This window comes from Mesoplodon mirus (assembly GCF_964341445.2).
Source record: "Mesoplodon mirus genome assembly, chromosome: 9".
Lineage (NCBI taxonomy): Eukaryota > Metazoa > Chordata > Mammalia > Artiodactyla > Ziphiidae > Mesoplodon > Mesoplodon mirus.
The window spans coordinates 23,112,558-23,136,089 of record NC_138985.1 but is presented as its reverse complement, the minus strand read 5'-3'; the positions used below and the strand labels follow the sequence as shown (position 1 = coordinate 23,136,089).

Sequence of the window (23,532 nt, the reverse complement as noted above, 5' to 3'; positions counted from 1 at the left end):
GGGATTTTCATTCACTTCTGAAGAGAGGAAAAGAGATGGCTTGGAGTTTACATTTTTAAATTTTCTTACAGATTTTAAGAGATGTGAATGAAACCCAAGCTTCCAAATATACAACTACATTGTATACATTTTGTATACAATTACAAAATGATTATCTAAACCATGAAGTAGAAGCCAGGAGAGCTCAGTCAGCTGTATTATGCCAGGCGAACCCTTTTCCTTACCGTTATCCTCAGTTTGAGCATGGAAATAGGTACTCGAAATCTTCAGGAGTCACTTCTTTTGGTCTGTGTCTTTGTTGGGTCAAAACTCTCAATATCGGTGTAAGAAACAGTAGATGTTTGGCTGCTTTTGTACAATTTATTTGTCCCTTTAAATAATTTCAGGGTCTGGGGTTCTAGGAAGTAGACCTGTGAAGGCATCTATAGAAATGAACTGAAAACACGCAGATAATGGATTTGACTTATGGTCCCAGTATTGCTGATGGATGGACACTGCTTTATCTGTGGATTATTATCTGTTTTCTCACCTTGGGACCAGTCATCAGGACACTTTTGTGAGGTGACTAGTTGGGGCACAGGAATAGGGAGGAACTAACTGGAAAGTCAGGAACTGAACCTGGCTCTTGACCTAATTAGTAGCCGACTGTGGTCAAACAGGACAGAGAAGAGGAGGGCACTGAGGCGCTGGTGACGAATCCTCTCTGTGGTCAGACTCTCACTATATCATTATACCAGAGTCCACTGCACAGCTACCACTTAGGTCAAGAAACAAGGTCAGTGAGTAAAAATCAAGTTTAAAGTTCACAACTTTATTTGGCCTGAACCAAACCAAACCAAACAAACAAACAAAACAAAAATCTCCAACTATGTAGAAGGTTCAGTCAATCAACAGCTCATGTCTATCTGGCCCATAAAAAGCATCAGCCTTTTTTAAGGCACTGTGTGTTAGGACAGTAAGGCAGACTCTGCCTTTGATGTGCTTACAGTCTGGCAGGTAAGACAACACATAAAAAAAGAGTGAAAAGAGAGGGAATTTGAACAAAATGTTACCTGAGCTTAGAGGAGTGAGCCATTTATTTTGCCAAACAGGATCAGGAAAAGCTTCCCAAAGAAAGTAATATTGAACTTGAAGGATGGATAGGATTTTGGCAGATGAGTCAGGGGGGTGGGGTGTATAAATTCTTAGGAGCGGGAATAAGCCAAGGCATGGGGTTTCAAAATCCACAGGATGTTTGGGTTATACCCAGCAGTCCACCTGTGGGCAGAGGTAAGCCATCCACTTTTGAAACAGGGAAGTGACAGGACCAGAGATGTAGTTTCAGAAGCTAAAACGTAGGTAACCACGCTGGTGGGCTGTACAAAGAAAGACTTATGGTAGGAAGAGAGATTAGATACAGATTTAAGAAAGCCTGGAGGAGAAATGACACTAGCACATCCAAGGAAACATTGCCTGGCATGTCATAGGTGCTCGATGAGTGTTAGTTCAGTAAGTGCATGAGTGGGTATTAAAAGCAAGGAGGGTTAGAATTCTCCATGATAAAAGGGGCCAAACCGCATAGCCTTAGGAAATTGCACTGTCTTCTCTGGGTGTCTTTAAAAATAAGCTGATTGCTCTTCTGTTGGAAGGTATGGTTCTGCCTTGAACATCTTCCATAACTACCCCAAGACTAAATTCCTCAGTTTCATGATTCCAAAAATTTTTAAAGAAAAGTAATGTTTTGCCTGGGCTCTTTGCCACTGGTGTTTTACACACATGTTCGTTAGTACTGTTGTAAATATGTCTCTGTTGATCAATCATATTCCTATCATTATTCCTTTAAGAGGAGAACCTCAGACAACTGAAGTCAATTAGGTCCGCAGAAAGATGATATATAATTCCATAATCAGTTTTGTTTTCTGCTGTTTCCCACCCCTAGCACAGAGGGGCACACAGTATATATGTGATGGTACATTCGATCACAGAGGTCAAATGCATTATTGAATTTCTTTAATATACTTCTCTTTTTGATCCCAAGAAAGGCTATTTCATCGAATTTGTTGCCGTAGAGGGCTTTAGCTTCCAAATTATATAACACACTTGGGAATTTTAGAGTCTGAGTAGCCCATTCATGCTTTCTGGTTTACTATCCTAGGATGTTTTCCCAGGGATAATAATTGAACTTATCATTGTTTAACTATCCAAGTTAACATAGCTGTAAATATGTCATTTCTACTTTAGGCTATTGAGGAAAGGCTGATGGACTTGTCAGGCTTACGTAGCTAAATAACATCTTTTAATGACTGTAGATGTCATCTTAACTAGGTGAAAAGCATGTAGCATCGCGCAGGCTCCATAATTTGGTGTTTCAGGCAGCCGTTTAGATTGCACTATGATTTTTCAGAACATGATATATAACGAACACTCGGCAGGTAAGATCGTCTTGCTCTCTGGGGTGTGTCAAGTGAAATAGTTCTTCCTTTTATTTCTTGGTTCTTCACTTCTGATAAAGAGTATTGGGCTTTTTTTTTTTTTTTTTTTTTTTTTGCAGCTTCTCTTCCAGTGTGCCCTAACTATCCAACCTTCTCCAGAGTAGGTGCTCCTCACCTGGGGTCCCTGAGCTCCCTAGAGGCAGATTCTTAAAGAAATGTGTGACTCAAAATACATCAGAAGCATCTTTTTCTCACCCAACACAAATTCCTTAAAGACCTGCACTGAGATGATAAATAGCATGAAAAAGCAGCCACTAGTATGGGGTGTTTTTTTTTTTTTTTTGCGGTACGCGGGCCTCTCACTGTTGTGGGCCTCTCACTGTTGTGGCCTCTCCCATTGCGGAGCACAGGCTCCGGACGTGCAGGCTCAGCGGCCATGGCTCACGGGCCCAGCCGCTCCGCGGCATGTGGGATTCTCCCGGACCGGGGCACGAACCCGTGTCCCCTGTATCGGCAGGCGGACTCTCAACCACTGCGCCACCAGCGAAGCCCTAGTAGGGGGTTTTACCTTGCGGTCTCCCGTGTTCTGTGACCTCTGCCCCCGGCATTGTTTGGCAGCTCCCTTCGCGCTGCACATCAGCAAATGGAGATGCTGATGTTCCCTGGGACTGTCTCTCATGGACAACAGTTGACACTGTTCAGGACCCACATCACAGAACTCATACATTTTAATTCAATAGAACTCATTATTTGTGATTACTAATTTATTTCCTAATGCTGTGGTTTAAGAAATGAAAACCCTTTCTGTAATGAAAGTGAAGTAAGAGGGAACCCTGAATTTCAACAGCCAGTTCTAATTTCATTTTACTGGAGCAATTTCAGAGTACTTAAACTTATTTTACATGTTGTGTGTGTACGGTTTTGCAGTTTCATTGTCTGTCTGTCTGTTTTATTTTTCTATTGTATATTTACTTCAAGCAGTAAACCCCAGGATCAGCAAACTTCATTACTGCCACTGCTAAGACCTCAGCCAATATCAGCTGGGAATATGAGGGACCAGAGCCTGTGAACTTTTATGTTGAATAGGGGGTAGCTGGCAGAAAGAAATGATTTTGTTACCTGGTTTTTAATTTGGGGGCTGCATTTGAGGAGATTGAGAACATTTTCAGGATGTACTGTGGATCATCTTGAAAAATAACTTGATCCAAATAAATGGATCAGATGTATCTGAAAAAATCACAGTGAACCATCAACCTATATATTTTATACGTAACTAGGAATCTCTTTGGTTCATGTTATTAAATACAAGGGACATAATAAGTTCCATTGCATATGTTATTTTCAGGTTGTGGTACCTAAAACTGTTCTTTACCCACGACTTGTAAACAAGAGTAATAATGAATAATTATATCTCAATATTTAATGGATTCCCAAGTCAGTCACTCTACTACATCCTGGCCACATCTACTAGGAGATGGCACAGCTTTAGTTTTCAGCAGTTTATGAGAAGCCAGTGCCCCCTCCTTAATGAAGTGCACTCTGCATGTAATGAGCTGGGTGGCCAGTCAATGTTTGTGACAAAATGTTGAATATAGTCCAACTTTCTGTTTAAGCCTTTATCATGCAAATAAATACTTAAAAAATAAACTATGGGTTTAGAAAAACCAATACTTGGGAAAAGTTGAATCTATAACTTGGATAAATTTTAAGGTATTTAAGTTTACCAAAAGATTCGTCTTGTGAACCTTAAAAAACAGTCCTTTCCATAGTTCGATCCAGCTATTTAATGTATAACAGTTCTTTTCAGAAATATCATTAGAGAAACTCAATAATTTCACAAGGCAAGGTTCAGATCAAGAAGCTTCCTTTGTATCAAAAAGATTTAACCCAATGGGAATATATGCAATTAAAATGCAATCTGATATCCAGTCGATTTTTCTTTGAGGACGTTTTCATGTAGTTCTTCATTTTCACTGATTTATTTGACATGACTCAACTTATAATCATCTAAAATGATAAACTGAAGCACCCTAGATTTTGCCTTTAGCTTATAAAGTGTGTTTTCCTTTCTGGAAGCATTAAGTGACTTCTGTTCCCTTAAAATATTCAAATGTGTTGTTTTTGCAAAATTTCCATAGGCAGAGAAGAATGGAGGAAAGAAACTGTAAATGGTTCTCGGAGCTTCTTTGGGTTATAGGGTCTAATGCCAGGAACAGCATACCAAATTCAAGTTGGTGCTGAGGGGGACTCTGGTTTTGTGGGTTCAGAGAGTATGTTTGAGACAGGCCCAGGTGAGGCACACACCACGCCCGTTTTGGCTCCCAGTCAGAGGTGAAGCCACCCAGCGCTCCAGCTGGAGGTGGGAGCGCTGGTGGAGTTGTGTTTTGAGTAGGATGTCAACTGTGCGGCCCAGCTGGGTGGGGAGTTGGGTTCTTAATTGTCTTTGGCTCTTTATATCAAATGAATTACAGAATTGAGCACATCATCTTCTAATCACACGATTGCCAAAACCATTACAAAAGCAGAGGGAAATATGATTCTTAACCTACGTGATTTGGGTGATTCAATTTTTCACATCATTTACATGTCTCAACTTTCCCTCCGGGTTAGGATGGAATTTTGAAACGCTTTAGAGCTGAAATAACTCATTGATAAAGTCACAGTTTTTTATGCCAGAATGGACTGTAATCCAGCAGAACCCTGCAGTTTGGGTTAGACAACTGATGCAAAGAACGTTAAAGTGGTATAGAACAAGAAATCGTTCAATGCATGTATTTCATTATCGTACCATATTTGACTGCCTGTATATATTTTAGTTACGTGACCATTATCACAATACACAAGGACATTACAGTTTCTAAAAGAAAAAAGTTTCTAAAATAAAGAAAAATGTTCTTGTAAGATGCAAGAATATTCCTATTTACTCATAAGATGGAAAACAATCCCCACTTGCTTCAATTTTAAGAAGGGTTGTGGGGTGTGTGTTCATTTTGTGATTCATAAAACCATGTTGTATTCAGTCACTTCATGCATTCTTGGGGGCATGTTGAATTTCCTGTAGAACCTTTAGGCAAAAATGTATTTTTTTGTGTCTTTCCTTACCCAAGCATTATGAATTTTTTTTCTTTTTTTTTTTTTTTTTGCGGTACGCGGGCCTCTCACTGCTGTGGCCTCTCCAGCTGCGGAGCACAGGCTCCGGAGGCACAGGCTCAGCGGCCATGGCTCACGGGCCCAGGCGCTCCGCGGCATGTGGGATCTTCCTGGACTGGGGCACGAACCCGCATCCCCTGCATCGGCAGGCGGACTCCCAACCACTGCGCCACCAGGGAAACCCCCAAGCATTATGATTTTTAAAATCATTTCTTCTAATTTAGAAAAGATACAAACATGAGTGGTTTTTTAAAACAGAAAGAAACCAAAGGTAATAGTCAATAACTTATTAAATAAAGGTAATATTAAAATGCCTTATAAAAATATTCATGTGCTAAAATCATAATGCTTAAGGAAAAAAATTTTTTTCCTTTTGGATTTTCATATCCACTTGTGTACAGAGTTCTAGGAAAATAGTGTTTTAAACTTAAAAGAGGAATATCCATTCACAGCTAGTGTGATAAGGTGTTCGTTATTATCGAGAGCTTTTAATTTCAAAATACTAAAAACTCAAGTAGATATTCTGCCCATATTTACAGCTAGGATGCTGATAATAGTCACAGCCCTAGCATTTATTCAGAGCTAATCTGTACTAGGGGAATGGTTTTCTTGGCTTTTCTCATTCGGTCCTTACAACAGTCCTGTGAAGGAGACAATGTTGTTACCCACTCACACTTCACGTCAACGACCAGTCATGAGAGGTAGAGGGCCTACCCTGCCACCCAGCTAGAACGCAGGAGAGCTCAGCCTTTCAACACTGAGGAGAGGCTCTCACTACACCCTCTGTTCAGGGCCACGGAGGCCCACCTCCCAAGGGGAACAGCTTGTCTCAAAAATGACCCCTCCGTTCAGCACTTGGGGCATCTTTCCAGCTATTCTGGACCCTTCATGGCCCCAGTGTACTTCCCACCTTGTAGATCTAGCTAGAATTGGATTCCACCCACAAAATCAAGTTGTGGCCTATTTTTTCGGTCCTCTTCTAGGACAGAGGGCAAACCCTTTAGAAAAACATTTTGTCTTCGGTGTTACTATACCTAAAGTAACAGCTGCAGCTGGCAAGTAAGTTCAAGATGAACAACCATCATGGGTGGGCCATTCTTGTGCGCCAGTGAAGGAGCAATAGGACAAGGCCACAACCACTTCTTGTCACCTCTGCCGTGAGAGAATAAATATCCATTAAACCCTAGTGACTTTAGTTAACATATTACCTCTAGGAGCAAATACTGTTAATCCAACTTCCTTGTTCTTCCGGTTTCCATGTCTGTCCTGTAAGGATGAACTCCAGGGCGACAGTACTGTCTTCTGCTGCTCTTGCTTTTCGCTCCTCCAGCTAGGTTTTGAGTGTGAGTGCCAGTACTTGGCGTGGAAACATACCATCCTGGCTGATTTTTTAACTCTTTGCATGAACGAGCTCCTTCTCTCTCTGAGTTCTGCGTATTTCAGGAACCTAGACTCGACTTTCATCTGTGCTTGTTTTATGAATCTTCTTAGCATGACACCGTCTCTGCCTTTGATAGTCTGGATTTTTAAGGTCTATTTCTTAATTTCTTTTCCTATGGCGCACACTGGAAAACAAATCAAAGAAGACTAGAGGCAGTGTCCTGGTGTCATGCTTCTCACCCACACTTTTGTTAAGACCCCACCTCCTCTTCTTGCTTTCCCGCCTCCTTCCCTCAATCATTGTGTCTCTTCTCTCCTTTCACAAAAGATTTAGAGCAGATTTGCTTTTACTGCGCCCAGCAGTTGGGGTGGTTTTTTTTTAGTGGATTGTGTTTTTTTTGGTCAACTGCCTCCAAACTTTGGCCAAGGTCATTGTTTTCCCTTTGTAAATATTTCTAACTATTTTAACAGGACACTTTTATACATAATGGGTTCTTCAAAAATAGCCATTTATGTCACATTTTTTCTTCCATGTTTTAAAATTTTTTTTTAGTTTTTATTTTATATTGGAGTATAGTTGTTTAACAATGTTGTGTTAGTTTCAGGTGTACAGCAAAGTGATTCAGTTATACATATATTCATTCTTTTTTAGATTCTTTTCCCATTTAGGTTATCCCAGAATATTGAGCAGAGTTCCCTGTGCTCTACAGTAGGCCCTTGTTGGTTATCTATTTTAAATATAGTAGTGGGTATATGTCAATCCCAATCTCCCAATTTATCCCTTTCCCCACCTTTCCCCTTTGGTAACCTTAATTTTGTTTTCTAAGTCTGTGAGTCTGTTGTCTTCTGTGTTTATTCTGTTATTCTAAGTACTCAAGGACGTTTTCCTCAGAGACCTACTCCCACACAGCACAGGTTGAACATGAGACAACAAGCAATGTGATGGAGAAGATTGTTGTTAAGACTAACTTCTAGGAAACAAAATCAATTTCATGCCCCTGGCTTCTTTTCTGTTTTCGGATTCTTTATATTTGTCTCTTTGTTTAATGTGTTGCTCTATGGCTTATTCAAGTAATACGTGAATATAACTTTACTGTAAAAGTTTTAAATAAGGGACAATCCTCTGTCACTTTCCTACCCAATCCTACTATATTACCCACCCATTGAAACTCAGATTCAAGAAGAGAAACCCTCACAGGCTTCATTGTGTATGTGTGTCTGTGTGTGTGTGTGTGTGTGTGTGATGCACAGTGGTGGCCATGACTTGGGTTTGTATATGCATCTGTAGTTAAGATGATTTTGGAATGTTCTGGGAACACGTGGAGCCTCTTATAGTCATTCTGGGCTTCAGATCCATTTTTATATGGATGGGAAATCAATAGAAGCTATTTTCACTTACATAATTTTTGTTTTGTATCAACTTCTGGTGCATTTGTGTGTGTGTATGTATACATGTGTGAGAATGCATACACGTGCACCTCTTAACATACTGTGTCTGCCCAGTCTTAAATAAATGGGATAGTGACATATTTGAAACTTTTTTCTTTAGACATAGGGGCAAAAATTCAAAGTCAACTTGGATGTTCCTTTATCAGCTGTCAAGAAACGTTTCTACTTTGTGCATAGTTGCATAGCTGCAAACTGCCAGCCAGCAGTTCCATTTTGACAGTTACCATCTCTATTAAGACAGTGTCTATGCTAATACTTGAGGATCTTATTGCCGTTTGCCCTTATCAGTTGCATTCAATTATAGATGAAAAATGTAAATGCAGATACTATTTATTAAAGGGCTGTAAATCATTAAGCATATTAAAAACAAGGACTCTGTAACTTCAATCAAATGCTCCATAGACTTACACCAGTTGATTTTTGGTTCAGTTTCAAAGAAAATGTACATATCAGAGACCATATGTGAATTGACAGAACTGTGTTGCCAAAGAGTATGTACTGATGGACTTTTTAAATATTTCAAAGGTAGAAAGTCCCTATAACATTTTATTCTCTGTAAAGACTTCTGCAGAGTTGATGCCTGGACATCAGTACATTATAGCAGTAGCGCATAATGGCTGGTACCATGTTCTTTGGAGTCCGCAGTCTTGGTGAAGCTCCAACTCTCAGGCAAGGTTTTTACCCTTTCTGAGCATGGGTTTTTTCCTCATGCCTACCACACAGGATTTTTGTGAAGACTGAATGAGATTTTGCCTTCATCACAGTGCCTAGTATAGAATAAGTTTCAAAACGCTAGCTCTCATTATCATTGTTTTCCTCTTCATCCCGATGATGGTTATGGTACGTGTATGGTAGGGGAGCCCTTCCCATACTCATGTTTCAGTTGTATCTAATGATGATACAACTCAAAACCCCGATAACCAATGAGACACAAGGGGCTATTGGGGAAAGGCTACTGGCAATTTGATTTATATTCCAGAGAATGTATTTCTACTTCTCATTTTATTTCTTCAACACACATCCACATATTTTTCACATTCCTCTTCACACTTGATTTTAAGCATTTCATTTTTCTCCCTATCCTTTGGGTGGAGAAAAAAGGTGCTATTTTTGCAGCATAGAGCAGAACCTGGGATAGGTGTCGCCATGCTTCTTTCTGCATCCAGCAATCACATACATCTAACCCAACCGTGTTAAATGGATTCAGAAGAAATTGAATCAAAAAAGAATGATATAGGCATTCTTATGAATTAAAAAAAAGAAAACTTTTTACCTTGATTATGGTCAAAAGAGAAAAAAACCAAGACCTTTTTAAAAAAGATTCATACCAGTGTTTTCAACAAATTCTCATGGGCTTGTCTGAATAGCCATTGATGCTGCACTTTGTCCCATTTGATTGACACTTTTGAATAATACTGGAAATGCTAATTATTATGTGTTTTTCTTAGGAGATTTGCATACTATGATTGGTTGAATAAGGGGCTTCACATTATTTGACTCAAACAGAATAGGGGAAGACTTAAAGTACTTGTATACATGTGAATGAGTATTTTCTTTCTAAACTGGCCACTTATTCCAATAATGATACCACTGATCAAGATATATCTCAAAGTCTTTTGATTGGATTCTGAACGATATTGAATATTGCTTACTGATCCTTTGAGGGTAAATAGGATTTTGCAGAAATTTCCCCAGATCTTTCAGAACCAGCTCTTATAAATGAGATGAATAACAAATGAGATGAAAAACAAATCTAAGTAATATTTTGGGTGCAAGTCGAGATGTTATAGAAAATAATAAGGTTGGTTATCTTATGGGGACAGGTTTCATGTGTGGAAAGTTTCCTCTGTAAACAGAAGGTTTCCAACACATTTGGAAAAATTGCAACATCATTGCAATGATATTTCAGCCTCCCAAAGTGGTTCCTTTGAAAGAAAAATACTCAATTAGATGTATACATTCTGTTCTGTTTAAAATGGTTTTCTATTCTTATCATTGTACTTACTGTACAATTTATCCCATAAACAGTAAAACTTTTAATTGGTTTGGGACTGTGTTTCTGTTGAAAATATATAGTGAAAATAACTTTGAACGCAATACTCAGCAGGATTTGTTAGCATTGAATGGTGTTAGCAGTCGGATTTCTCTATTTGAATTTTTTTAATTATTGAAGATTTTTCAGAGTTAAGTATTTATGTAACTCCTGATTGATAACTGACAGGTTCCAAGGCGGGGCCACATGTAAAATATAGAAAAGCTTATGTACTATGGCATTTTTTTTTTTTTTACTACAAGTGACTACAACAGTTGTCACCTCCCCCTTAACCCATTCACACTGACACCATTGATTTGTTTTCCAGCGATGGCAAGCCGGCAGGTGGATATAGCGACTCAGGGCTGGTTCATTGGTCTAATGTGTGCTGTCGCTCTCCTGATCTTAATTTTGCTGATCGTTTGCTTCATCAGAAGAAACAAAGGTGGTAAATATCCAGGTAAGAAAGAAAGATTGAAATTGCCATATAAGGCTGCATGATGATCCATTAAACTAAAAAGAAATCATGAGAGTAATCACAGAGATTGCAATAAGTGTATCCTCCCAGAGCCATACATTTGGACTTTCTGTTCAAACAGTTTTTGATCCCTTTGTATGTAATGGAAGACTCAACATTGCCAAGGATCAGAAGACACCTGGGAGAGCAGGTGAATCAGTCCTCTGAAGGTGTTAGTGGTTCTGCTTCCTGAGGCTTTACATGAGTCATAGGTGCTGAAATAGCACCTAAAACCAACAGGCAGAGGGAGAAGGTACCTGAAGTTTTCCAGAGGAAGTGATGCATGAACTGGATCTTGATATCATGATGTGTACTGTTGCTTTCCCTATATGGTTAATGTTCTGTTCAATTTAGTGGATCCAGTGAATTTCTATTTTCTTTACCTGGCCATTTCCCCTCCAGTGGCAGAGAAAAATCTGCAGAAAATTAGATTTACAAAAACAATTTGTAACCATGAATATAGTTAATAGATAGATTGGTAAAAAAGAGGGAAATCTTAGAAGCTTCAGACTTATTCCTTTAGCAGGTGAGTAAGAGACTTGTGCCAAAATGCTTTTTATGTGAAGTCAACTTTGTATGTTAATTAGATGTTCATTCTAAGAATTTACCTCCAAGAGACTAGAACATCAAAATTTATGCATAGGGGGTTCCCTGGTTGCCTAGTGGTTAGGATTCCGGGCTTTCAGTGCCGTGGCCCAGGTTCAATCCCTGGTCAGGGAACTAAGATCTGCAAGCCACATGGCAAGTAAATAAATAAGTAAGTAAATAAATAAATAGCCACATGATACATCTGGTTGTATAACTCTATGGTGTATAGAATTATTTCCCACTGCTGTATATCTCTTAGTGTACACTCCTAAAAACGTTGAATAAGGAGACACAGGATCAATAGATAATAATGTCATTTTGGAATTTTTTTTAGTTAAAGAAAAGGAAGATGCCCATGCAGATCCTGAAATCCAACCTATGAAGGAAGATGACGGCACTTTTGGAGAATACAGGTGAGCCCCTGCTTCTCAGCCACCCTTCATCCTGCCTGCCCTGAACAGACACCACACTCATTCTCCCTAGAATGGGATTCAGCCAGGAATGCACTCTGCCTGGGATTTCCTATTTATCTCAAAAATTAGAAACACTTGCGTGTCTAAATGTTTACACACCCCGCACACTTAAAATAATCTCACTTTCATTAAAAAATAAATTTCCATCTTAGTGGTAGGTTTGGAGATGGAATATCTTCCACTCTGTCCTATTTTCCAGAGACCCTTGCTGTAATTGATCAACATAGAAAAGCTGGTGTGTGATAATAAGAGTTAAAACAACAATAAAGACCCTACAAACCTGCATTGTAAAGCAAACTATCCCTGTCATTCTCTAAGCAGTGCTTTTGTAAAATTTATGTTACTCTTTTTCATCTTGGATTTGAAGCCTTTTTTCCAAAACAGGTACCTGTACCCCCTCCTATTAATCATGAAATGATGACCAGGCTGTTTTAGAAGCCGTTAATTATTAAGAAATATCACAGCCCTGGAGGCAGTGTATTAACTCACAGGGTTTTGCTAAAACATTCTTGGCTTGGCTCTGTCTTTAAGGACAAATTTAATGTAACCTATGTGCTAAATACTTTTTTTTAAAAAAAAAGGAAGAAAGAAACTGTTTAAACAAAGATATTCTTGCCTAGGGGGTATAGGTCTTTTTAAAGAGAGAGAAGTGGTTATTTTAGATATGTTCAAAAACAAAAACAAAAGATATATTTATTCATTTAACAGATGGGATTTTGGTGTTCCAAAAGAATACATCTATTAATCAAATGCCTTTGCATAGTGTTCTTTCTTTCTGTAAGCCTCTTGTTTATATAAAGTATAATCTTTTAAATATGCGCTGAGCCGGTACTGAGGCTTTTTTTCATATCCATTATTCAGTGGTCAACTTGTAAAATAAACCCTAATGATATTCATTATATCCAAAGAAATAAATAATCAAAACAAAAGCAGAAATGAATGAAATTGATGACAGATGCAAGAGTTTATTAATAATGTTAGCTGCTGGTACTTTGAAAAGATCATAAAAATTTTTTGCCGGAAGAAAAGGCTTTTAGGTGAAAAAAATATGTCACTATTGTGATTGCCAGATGACATTTACAAATAAGATATGTGTCTTAATTTTCACCTGTCTCTAGAGCTCATTTTTGGTGTTTCCATGTCAGTATCACAAGGGGCAAAATAATGCCAAGGATAAGAAATATGAGAACTGATTGAGAAAAACTGTATTTTTTTTACAAAATTAGATTCACGCCAGTCTCCACGCAGATACAACTGTTTTTCCTGTGTATCTTGGCACCTCAGCTTTCAGTCTCATCCCCTTTTCAGAGGAGATGACTGTGATTTTTAAAACTCTTCAGAATTCTGTATCTTAGGATACAGAAAAACATCTAGTGAGAGTTGTCTTGATGTCAGATGTTGACTCTGAGACTGAAAGGGTATGAAAACCTCACTCAGCATCCCCACCTGTCCACCCACAAGGTTTTATAACGCGTTAAAGCAGCCTGCAGATGTCCACAGCCTAGGGTTGCCAGGCCTTAGGTTGGGTGAGTTGATTTCATTCACTCTTCTACACATTTCTCCTGTAAAGCAGGGAAGCTCATTATTACTAAATAACTTGTTATTTTTAGTGTTCCTCTGACTAGAATTCTACCCAGGATATGCACACCACTCCCTCATTTGTAGTGCTAAAGCTGGATCTTTAATATAACCTGACAATATCATGTATTTGCATGAACTGAAAACAAACCATTGCACTCCATACATTCTTCATATGGTGATGGGTTTGTCTTCTACATTATCATGCCCAAATGAATCTGGCAATGTACTGCTTACTCCATGCGTCTCAAATGTCAGCTTGCTCTTAGAGTGATGTGAAACCATGATCTGATGTGATATGACTTTCTCAGGGTCCCTCTGCTGCCTACTCCATTAAAACGTGATTGAAATTGAAGTTGAATGTGAACTCATCTGGAATCAAGAGACTTAGTTTTACTGTCAACTCAGCCACTACCCTTGATTTCTTTAGATATGGCATTTAATCTGTCTCATTTTTTTCATCTATAAAACGGTAGAGTTGTTGAAGTATGAGATGATCTCCAAAGAGTTCTAGTTCTATGATTTCTGTGTACCTTTGCAAACTGTCTGCTAATGAGTTTTAATGTGATTTGGGGTTTCAGAGCAGTACACAGCAAATATTTTGTTACTGGCCTCATTATTACTGTGTTTACATTTATTTGGTCATATTTATTTGCCTTGGTGTTAATTCATATGTGATGTTTGTGAAGCATTTTCAAATGGCTGTCTTTAGCTTATGCCTTGAGTTTCTCAGAAGAGGAAGATTTTTCCTTGGGCTTATTGAGTACACACACATTGGTTCGTGTGTGAAGGAAAAAAAAAATGTAATTCCATTGATCTGGGAGTTGCCAAAGGAAATAAGGTTCTGACAGCTGTCTTAAACCTGAAACACAACTCAGTGACTTTTTTTCACTGAAGCTGAAAATTCATAAGGACAATGTCACAAGTGAAATCACTTCTGAAAACACCCAGCCACCCTTTGCTACAGAGGTGGCTTTGTCCTGTGACTTCCTGACATGACCTCAGAATTTTTTCCCTTTGGTTTCTTTTCTACTGAAAAAAACTAAAAGACTTTTCATTTCATAGATGTCATAATGAGTGAAAATGGTTCCAACTGTTTATTACAGAATTTTTAAAATAATACATTTAAATATCATTCTTCTCCCTCAATCACAAGTCCCTTCTCTGCTTTGCACCTTCTAGAAATTTTGAGTTCTGTATTATTTATTGATTCTTATTCTTTTTCATTCTGAAAATAAATTAATATGCTGATCACACACAGACACACACAAAATCAGGGCTATTGCCTAAATAGAAATGAATTCTGTTGATGATTTGCTTGTTCTCAGGCTTGAAGATGAAACCATTTCTACATGGTTGGCTCTGAGCCAGCAGGTATTTCATAGTGCAAAGAGGGATGGAACTTCAGTGGCCAAATTTGATGTTTTTTTCATGTGCTCTAATCTTGTACCCTCACTCCAACACCCACCCCCAAGCAGTCACCCTCTGGTGGAAGCCTGCAGCTTTCTTTGTTTGTTTCTTTAATTATACAGACAGTAGGATCTGCACCCTTACTAGCATATAGAAAAATCAGAGAAACAATGCAACCAACCGTGTAAGTATTATTTTATTCTTCAGATCCATTCCTTTAAAACCCAGAATGAACATAGGTCATAAGCCATATGACCATGGTACTTGAATTCATACCATAAATGGAGGCTCTTGGCATGGGAAGCTTGTCACATGAACTTGACCCTGCTGCAAGCATGTTAACCCATGCTTGTAAGGCTTGGATGATGTGAAGATGTGTTGCATTTGTTATATCCTTCAGATTTATTCTGCTCACAGACATAAACTGATATGTGAGCAGTATAAATAATGACAAACTTTTACAGGGAGTGTTTGGGTCGTGAATGTCAAAAAAACCCTGCAGTATGGTTTGGCCATGGTAAGATGGTGACTACAGGAAAATCAGACCCAACGATCACAGATGTATCCATCGTTGCCGCATTTTACTCAGCAGACATTCGATGGATACCTTCTGTGTGCACACTCCTGAACGAAATGCTGCTGAGAAAAAGTGAACTCCCTAAAATTCATTCTTTAGGGTAAGGGAAAGGAAAGAGTATGTTCCGATGCTTTGTCTCACATCATAAAATTGATGAAGGGCTTCCCTGGTGGCGCAGCGGTTGAGGGTCCGCCTGCTGATGCAGGGGACACGGGTTCGCGCCCCGGTCCGGGAAGATCCCACATGCCGCGGAGCGGCTGGGCCTGTGAGCCATGGCCGCTGAGCCTGCGCGTCCGGAGCCTGTGCTCTGCAACGGGAGAGGCCACAACAGTGAGAGGCCCACGTACTGCAAAAAAAAAAAAAAAATTGATGAAGAAGAAATGAAAAACATGTTAAAGTTAGAATTTTGAAGAATTTCCAAAATGCCCACTGTCTCTTTTATTGTTATTTTACAATGAATTCATTCAACCAGTATTTATTGAGTGCCTACTGTATGCTAGGCTATGGGGATATTAAAACCAATAGAATGCTATCTCACTAGTTTATAGTCTAGTGAGGGATGCAGTGAAGTAAAAGAACAATCTGAGCGTAGTGTGAAGAGTGCTATGAAGGGGAAGGGATACTGCTGAGGCACCAAGGGGGCAGGTGCAGGAAGCCAAAGCCAAGTGCATGGCCTTGAAGGAGGTGGTACAAGAAATCTTCCCAGAGGGAGTAATGCAGGAGCTGAGTTTTGAACATTCCTTTCATGGCACAACTTATAGCAATGAATAAAGATAATCATGGATGTAAGTATCAAAAATATATATATTTTATGGCTGTATATACTATTTTATGACTATTTTATTACTTATTTTGAAATTTGTTCAATCTTTGACATTCTAGGCTAAGAACATCTGACACCTGTCCTTAAAAAATTCTTATACAAATGTGGATTAATTTTTTTAAGCTTTGAATACTGTATAGCTAAATAGGGATGTGACTATTCAATCATCTTCTGTAACTTCTAAATTCCTGTCATTTGGGAAACTATCCTTTCACACTTAAACTTGACCAAGCAACTTCCCTTGGCACAATGTCAAAAATAGTTGACTTACTCTTTCATTTGAAAATTCATCTTTGAGTTGAAAAGAGGCAAGCACTCATCCAGAGCTTCAGCAGAGACGTGTCACTGCTCATCACATCTGGACAGTTCTAAGTGTGTGTGTTATACAAGGGATTTCTTAGAAAAAATATCTCTCTGAGGTGGGGTCTGGAGTGGAGAGAAGAGGTGTGATGGCAGGTGGTGGTTTGTTAGGTACAAATCCCGTGCCAGGCACTGTGTTGGTGCTTCATACACATTTTTCTCATTTAACCAGATTGTAATTCCTGAAGTAGGACGTTATATCACACCACTTTCTAAAAAGTCTTTAAAATATCTTGACATGCCTTTGAACAGCGTTTCCTGGAAAGACTCTGTTTGTGGGTAGAGCATCCCTTTTCTTTACTTCTCTTCTTTCACGCACAGCCCATGTTGCTGTAGATTCTCATCCACTATGGCCATTAAGCTGGAAAGGATGTTTCCAGGGAGCCCCTTCCCTGGCCATTATTCATGACTGGTGTGATTGTGTGTATAAAAATCCAAATGAATCTGCAGGAAAATATTAGAATTCATAAGAGAGTTTAGTAATGTTGCCTGACACAAAATTAACATAAAAGTCAATTATATTTCTTTGTACCAGCAAATGGTTGGAAAATGATTCCAGTTATCATGACATGAAAATTTGATGTAGGAATAAAGCCAAAAAAAAGATCTCCCTGTATTCTATTCCACTGATCAATTTGTCTACCTCTGCCCCAAAACTACACTGTCTTAATACAGTAGCTTTGAGTGAGTCTTGATAGCTGGTAGGTCAAGTCCTCCAACTTTGTGATTCTTCCTACAGAAGTTTTTAGATATTCTTGGCCCTTTTCACATACATATACATCTTAGAATCATGGGGCTTCCCTGGTGGCACAGTGGTTGAGAGTCCACCTGCCAATGCAGGGGACACGGGTTCGTGACCCAGTCTGGGAAGATCCCACATGCCACGGAGCGGCTAGGCCCATGAGCCATGGCCGCTGAGCCTGTGCGTCTGGAGCCTGTGCTCCGCAATGGGAGAGGCCACAACAGGGAGAGGCCCGCGTACTGCAAAGAAAGAACAACAACAAAAAAAACTTGTGTTTTTATTGGAAATAAATTGAATCTAAAGAGCAATATAAAGAAAGTTAACATATTTACCATGGATCTTCCTGTCCATAGTTATGGTATATCCCTCCATTTTATTTACCTCTTGTTTAATAGCTCTGAACATGAGTTTCATTTTCATGGGGGTCTTACACATATTTTTGTTCAGTTTGTTCTTATCTACTTCATATTTTTATGGTAGCCAAAATGGAATTATTTTTAAAATTTCATTTTCCAATTGTTTGCAAGTACTTAAATAAAATTTACTTTTATGCTAATATGGTATTAAGCAATATTACTAAACTCTCTTTTTATTCTGATGTTTGCCTGTAGGTTCTTTTGGATTTTTTACATACATAATCATATCATTTATGAATAATGACAGTTCTTTTCTTCTTAATATACATGTTCTATTTCTTTTTCTTATCATATTGCTTAGTACTTCCAATGCAGTTTGTTTGTTTGTTTTGGGGTGGCTGCACTGGGTCTTCGTTGCTGCACGTGAGCTTGCTCTAGTTGCAGCGAGCGGGGTCTACTCTTCGTTGCAGTGTGCGGGCTTCTCATTGCAGTGGCTTCTCTTATTGTGGGGCACAGGCTTTAGGCATGTGGGCTTCAGTAGTTGCAGCACACGGGCTCAGTAGTTGTGACTTGTGGGCTCTAGAACACAGGTTCAATTGTTGTGGCACACTGGCTTGGTTGCTCCATGGCATGTGGGATCTTCCTGGACCAGGGCTTAAACCCGTGTCCCCTGCATTGGCAGGCAGATTCTTAACCACTGCACCACCAGGGAAGTCCCTCCAATGCAGTTTTGATTAGAAGTCCTAATTATTATTTCTGATGTCAAACAGAAAACTTTCAACATTCACCATCAAGGATGACATTAACTCGGTTTCTTATAGACACACTTAATCAGATTAATGAAGATACTTCTGTTCCCAGTGTATGAAAGTTTTTTTGTGAATGTGTGTTGGATTTTACCATATACCTTTTTTCTAAATCTACTGAGATGATCATAAAATATTTTTCTTTTCTTCTGCTAAAATGGTGAATTATATGAATTGGTGTTTAAATGCTAAAACAAGCTTGCATTCCTGGAATGCAACCCAACCTGGTCATGATATATTATCTTTTTAGCAGATTGCTAAATTCTATTTGCTCATGATTTCTTTGGGATTTTTTCATCATTTGTGTTCATAAATGAGATGAGCGTGTAATTATACTTTCTCAGAGTGTTCTTGTTGGTTTTAGATATCAGTGTTATACTAGACTCACAAAATGATTAAAGGAGTGGTTCCTCTGATGTGTCAAACTTGAACACGTCCAAAACTGAACCACTGATCTTCCAGCCAAAACATCCTGTACTCCTGAGTAAGCATAATTCCATCCTTCCTGCTACTCAAACCAAAAATGTTGGTGTTGTCTTTTTCTCTGTTATTCCATATCCAATCCATCAGAAAATCCTGTTGGTGCCACCTTCAAAATATGTCTATAATGACCGCTTTGTACCATTCCCAGTGTCCCACTCTGGCCCAAGTCATAGCCGTCTCACTCCTGGATTATTGCTGTAATCCCCCTAGCCCCCTAGAGCAGGGGTTGGCAAACTTTTTCTGTAAAAGGCCCAATAATAAGTACTTTCGACTTTACAGGCCACACAGTTTCTGCTGCAACTCTACAATTCTGCTGCAGTGCAGAAGCAGCCAGAGACAATACATAATAAATGGGCATGGCCCAATTTTGCCGTAGTTTGCCAACTCCTCCCTCTAGGGTAGGCTATTCGTAACACTGATGACAGTAATCCTTTTTTTTTCCTATAAATTTATTTATTTTATTTATTTATTTTTGGCTGCGTTATGTCTTCGTTGCTGTGCATGGGCTCTCTCTACGGTAAGCGGGGGCTACTCTTCGTTGTGGTTCGTGGGCTTCTCATTGTGGTGGCTTCCCTTGTTGTGGAGCACGGGCTCTAGGCGTGCGGGCTTCAGTAGTTGTGGCACGCGGGCTCAGTAGTTGTGGCACGCGGGCTCAGTAGTTGTGGCACATGGGCTCTAGAGTGCAGGCTCAGTAGTTGTGGCGCATGGGCTTAGTTGCTCCGTGGCATGTGGGATCCTCCAGGACCAGGGCTCAAACCTGTGTCCCCTGCATTGGCAGGCGGATTCTTAACCACTGCGCCACCAGGGAAGCCCGACGGTAATCCTTTTAAAATGTAAATCAAATCATGTCGCTCATCCATTGAAAACTCTCCAGTGACTTCCCATCTCACTCAGAGTTAAAGACGGAATCCTTACAATGTCCTACAAGGCTCTGATCTAGCTCTATTACCTCTTTTACTTTAATGCCTCTCTCTCTCTCCCTCCCTCTCCCCCGCTCCGCCCCCCACCTCCCTCTGAGCTCCTTTGCCATTCCTAGAACAGGCTTGCCCCACCTCAGGGCATTTGCACTGCTGTTACTCTTGTCATAATGGCTCTCCCTCCAGCTATCCACCTGGCTAACTCAACCCTTTTAAGTCTTTGATCAGATGTCACTTCTTAACAGGGCCTTTTTTGGACATCCTATTTGAATGTCAATCTTCCATCCCCTCCCCTGACACCTTCCATCCTCTTTACTCAGCTCTATATTTTCCATAGCACTAATCACCTTCTGACACACTCTATAACTAATTTTTAAAATATGTTGATTGTCTGTATTTTCCCCTACTAGAAGTAAGCTCAGTGAAGTCAGGGCTTTAGTCTATTTTGTTTGCTGCTCTATCCCGAACGACTAGAACATTATGTCTTAGAGTAGGCACTCAGTAAACATTTATTAGATGTGTGATGGATGGATGGATGGATGGATGGATGAATCAAAGGAATGCCATAGACTAGAATTTCCTGGAGTGTACACCTTGGAACACTAGTTCTACAAAGCAGAATAATACTAATTGTTGGAATCCAGGTAACAAAATTCTGCTCACTATTGAACTCCTCAGTAGAATTAAGTATCTCACCAAGTCATGGGCAGTATTTCACAGGAAGTATTCGAGCACAGCCTAGAAGCTAATGATTAAATTCCAAAAATGTGCAAGTTATTCTTACAGTGGGTTGGAGACTGGGTGCTATGTTCCCTACAGTACCCCAAACACAGGCCACCCCAAGACTCTGTGATACCTCTCCAGCTGTTTATTAAAACGAGAATATCATTTATTTAATTTGTGACAAGCCCTTGTGGATTGCTAAAACAGGTAATTTTCAATAGCGGATGCCAATGTCATGTGAAGCCAGTATTTGTTTCCAGTCTTGAAATTTTCTCCTTGGTGAAAAACTGGAGACCCTAGTAGAAATTATTGGCCAAAGAACCAGAAGGTTTGTGCATCATGAAATATTTGTATCTTGGCTAAAAAAAAAAAAAAAAAAAAGATTTACTCTTCAAAGAAGAGGGAGCAGTTAAATCCTAACACAATTTCCTAGGTGAGATACTGCAGCTCATGGGACCTGTCTTTTACATGAAATCTTTTTATTTTTTACTAATGTTGTTTATGTTTCCCATTTTTGCCTTTGATTTTTGTTCTTTGAAATAATACAAAAGATGTCATTGCCTTTTTTTCCTTTTTTTTTTAAAAACCAAATGTTACTTGTTAGGGACTAAGTCAGTATGCATACCTAGTTACTTGACCATGTGAGTGAATGTCCTTAAACGTAGTGATTACTCTGCTACTTCCAGATATTGTGCTTAGGGGTTCAAAAGAGACATAAGCAAATATAGAGAGAGTCCTACACATTTTTATGAAATTACACTCCTCAGATTCCACACTGCAGAGAAAGGAGTAGTAAGGTAAAAGTGAGGGCAGGAAATCTTTGCTTTTGCATTTGCACTCACACTCTTCAGAATATACTGACATGCCGTTAATAGTACAAATGTAGTGCTCTGAAGTTAAAGTATGTCTCTTTCCAAATTAGTAAATCTTTACCCATTAACTAAAATTCTTACAGAAAAAAAAATACTGTATACGATCAGTATAAGGATTTTGCTTTTCTTCTTAGGCTATTTTCATTTGTTTCTTCTGCATCCTTTTAATGGAATGTATAGGTCTCTTGAAAGGTAAGGTTCAAGTTTACAAGTCTGGCCTGTACTCAGTAACAAAAAGATTCGAGATGCAGGATTTTGCTTCTTGCTCAGAAAAACAAAAATCCATATTTCACACTTAACCAAAATCATTCTCCATTCATATCCAAGGAATCAGAGATATTATGCAGTTTAACATACTAACTTCTCAACTTGTCATAAGCTTTTACCCCTTTTCTAATTCTATTAAAGTAGTGATGATTTTCAGCTTTTCTCAGTTCTTCCTTTTGTAATGCTTGTGACGATCTCTGAATTGCTTCCAAATCAGTAGCCAGAATCTGTCATTGATATTGACATGCACCCTACAAAGCCATCCACCTACCGAAGACTTCATGATTAAACCATTTCTGCACTTGCCTTTCATTCCAACCATGTCCCGGTCTTTGGAGGCCACCTGACGATTAGATTGGGCTAGAGAAGCTCAGGGCTCCAAATGCTTTCTCATAATCTGCATGCATGATCTTTGGGAACCAAGCCTTTTACCTAAACGCCAGTCTTGACGAAAATGTTTTCTTTTTTCCAGTGATGCAGAAGACCACAAGCCTTTAAAAAAAGGCAGTCGAACACCTTCAGACAGGACTGTGAAAAAGGAAGATAGTGATGACAGCCTAGTTGACTATGGAGAGGGGGTGAATGGCCAGTTCAATGAGGACGGCTCCTTTATTGGACAGTACAGTGGGAAGAAAGAGAAAGAACCAGCTGAAGGAAACGAAAGCTCAGAGGCACCGTCTCCCGTCAACGCCATGAATTCCTTTGTTTAATCTGTGAGCTCTTTGCCAATATCCCACTTTTCTCGAATGTTTATCTTAAGTATTTGTCCGCCTTCTCATACTCTGAACATTGAGGCAGAAAGTCTGTGTTCTGCTGTGTGTTCATATGATGAGAACCATCAAAGCAAGAGCCTAACTCAGTCAAATGATATCTTAATGTGAACTGCAGTGCAAAGTGCATACTTTTTCATTCAACATAGGTTATCTTGATTTCCTAAGAACTGATAAAAAATAACACAGTGTCATCAACAGATCATGTTCTTCCCTCTTCGGGATACATTCACTAGGATGCATGAAAAAAGCTACACCTTTAAAGAATATACCTGTGTATGTTATTCAGACACGGGTTGGTACTTTGTTTATACTCTCCTCCGCTGAACCCCTAAATATGAATTCCGTTTTCATTGTCAAGAGTGTGACTGTAGTATTCTCTAGAACTTCAGTGTCTTTGTGGACATTGTCGTGAAATTGGTGACTCTATGTCTAGCTGTCGTTAGTCTTTTTGGGAGACTGTTAGGCACAGTGTGTACAGTCTCTACTTGCTAAATGCGTTAATTACGACAGGTGCATTTGCTGATGCTTATGAGACTCTCTTACCTGCTCTTTGATCCTATCACTCCACAGACTTCTTAATCGTCCAGGTGTTACAGCGGTACAGTGTTCTACCTTTTACATCCTCTCTCCTTTCAGTGCTTTTTAGGCATAAGCAATGCGTATTGCAATGCATCTTGGCATTTGTGGCAGACCGAGAGAATACCAAACAGATCACTCCAATTCAGTGTCAAAAATTATTCCAGAAAGCACAGGGCAAGACACATGCAGTGCCTTCAGACGATAAGCATTCCACAATGTACCGCCTTCTGTATCATTCGGTACAGTCGACTCGGAGTCCTAGATTA

At 39.3% G+C, this 23,532-nt stretch overlaps 1 protein-coding gene across 1 annotated transcript in view; it reads left to right on the top strand.

Moving 5' to 3' along the window:
• The window catches only part of NRCAM (neuronal cell adhesion molecule), a 250,809-nt gene extending 228,133 nt beyond the window's left edge, over positions 1–22,676 (top strand). The window contains exons 25-27 of the mRNA XM_082633110.1: positions 10,751–10,882; positions 11,862–11,940; positions 22,387–22,676. Of these exons, the coding sequence (XP_082489236.1) occupies positions 10,751–10,882; positions 11,862–11,940; positions 22,387–22,624 (449 nt within the window). The 3' untranslated portion in view covers positions 22,625–22,676. The remainder of the gene's footprint in view (positions 1–10,750; positions 10,883–11,861; positions 11,941–22,386) is intronic.
• The last annotated feature ends 856 nt before the right edge of the window (positions 22,677–23,532 follow it).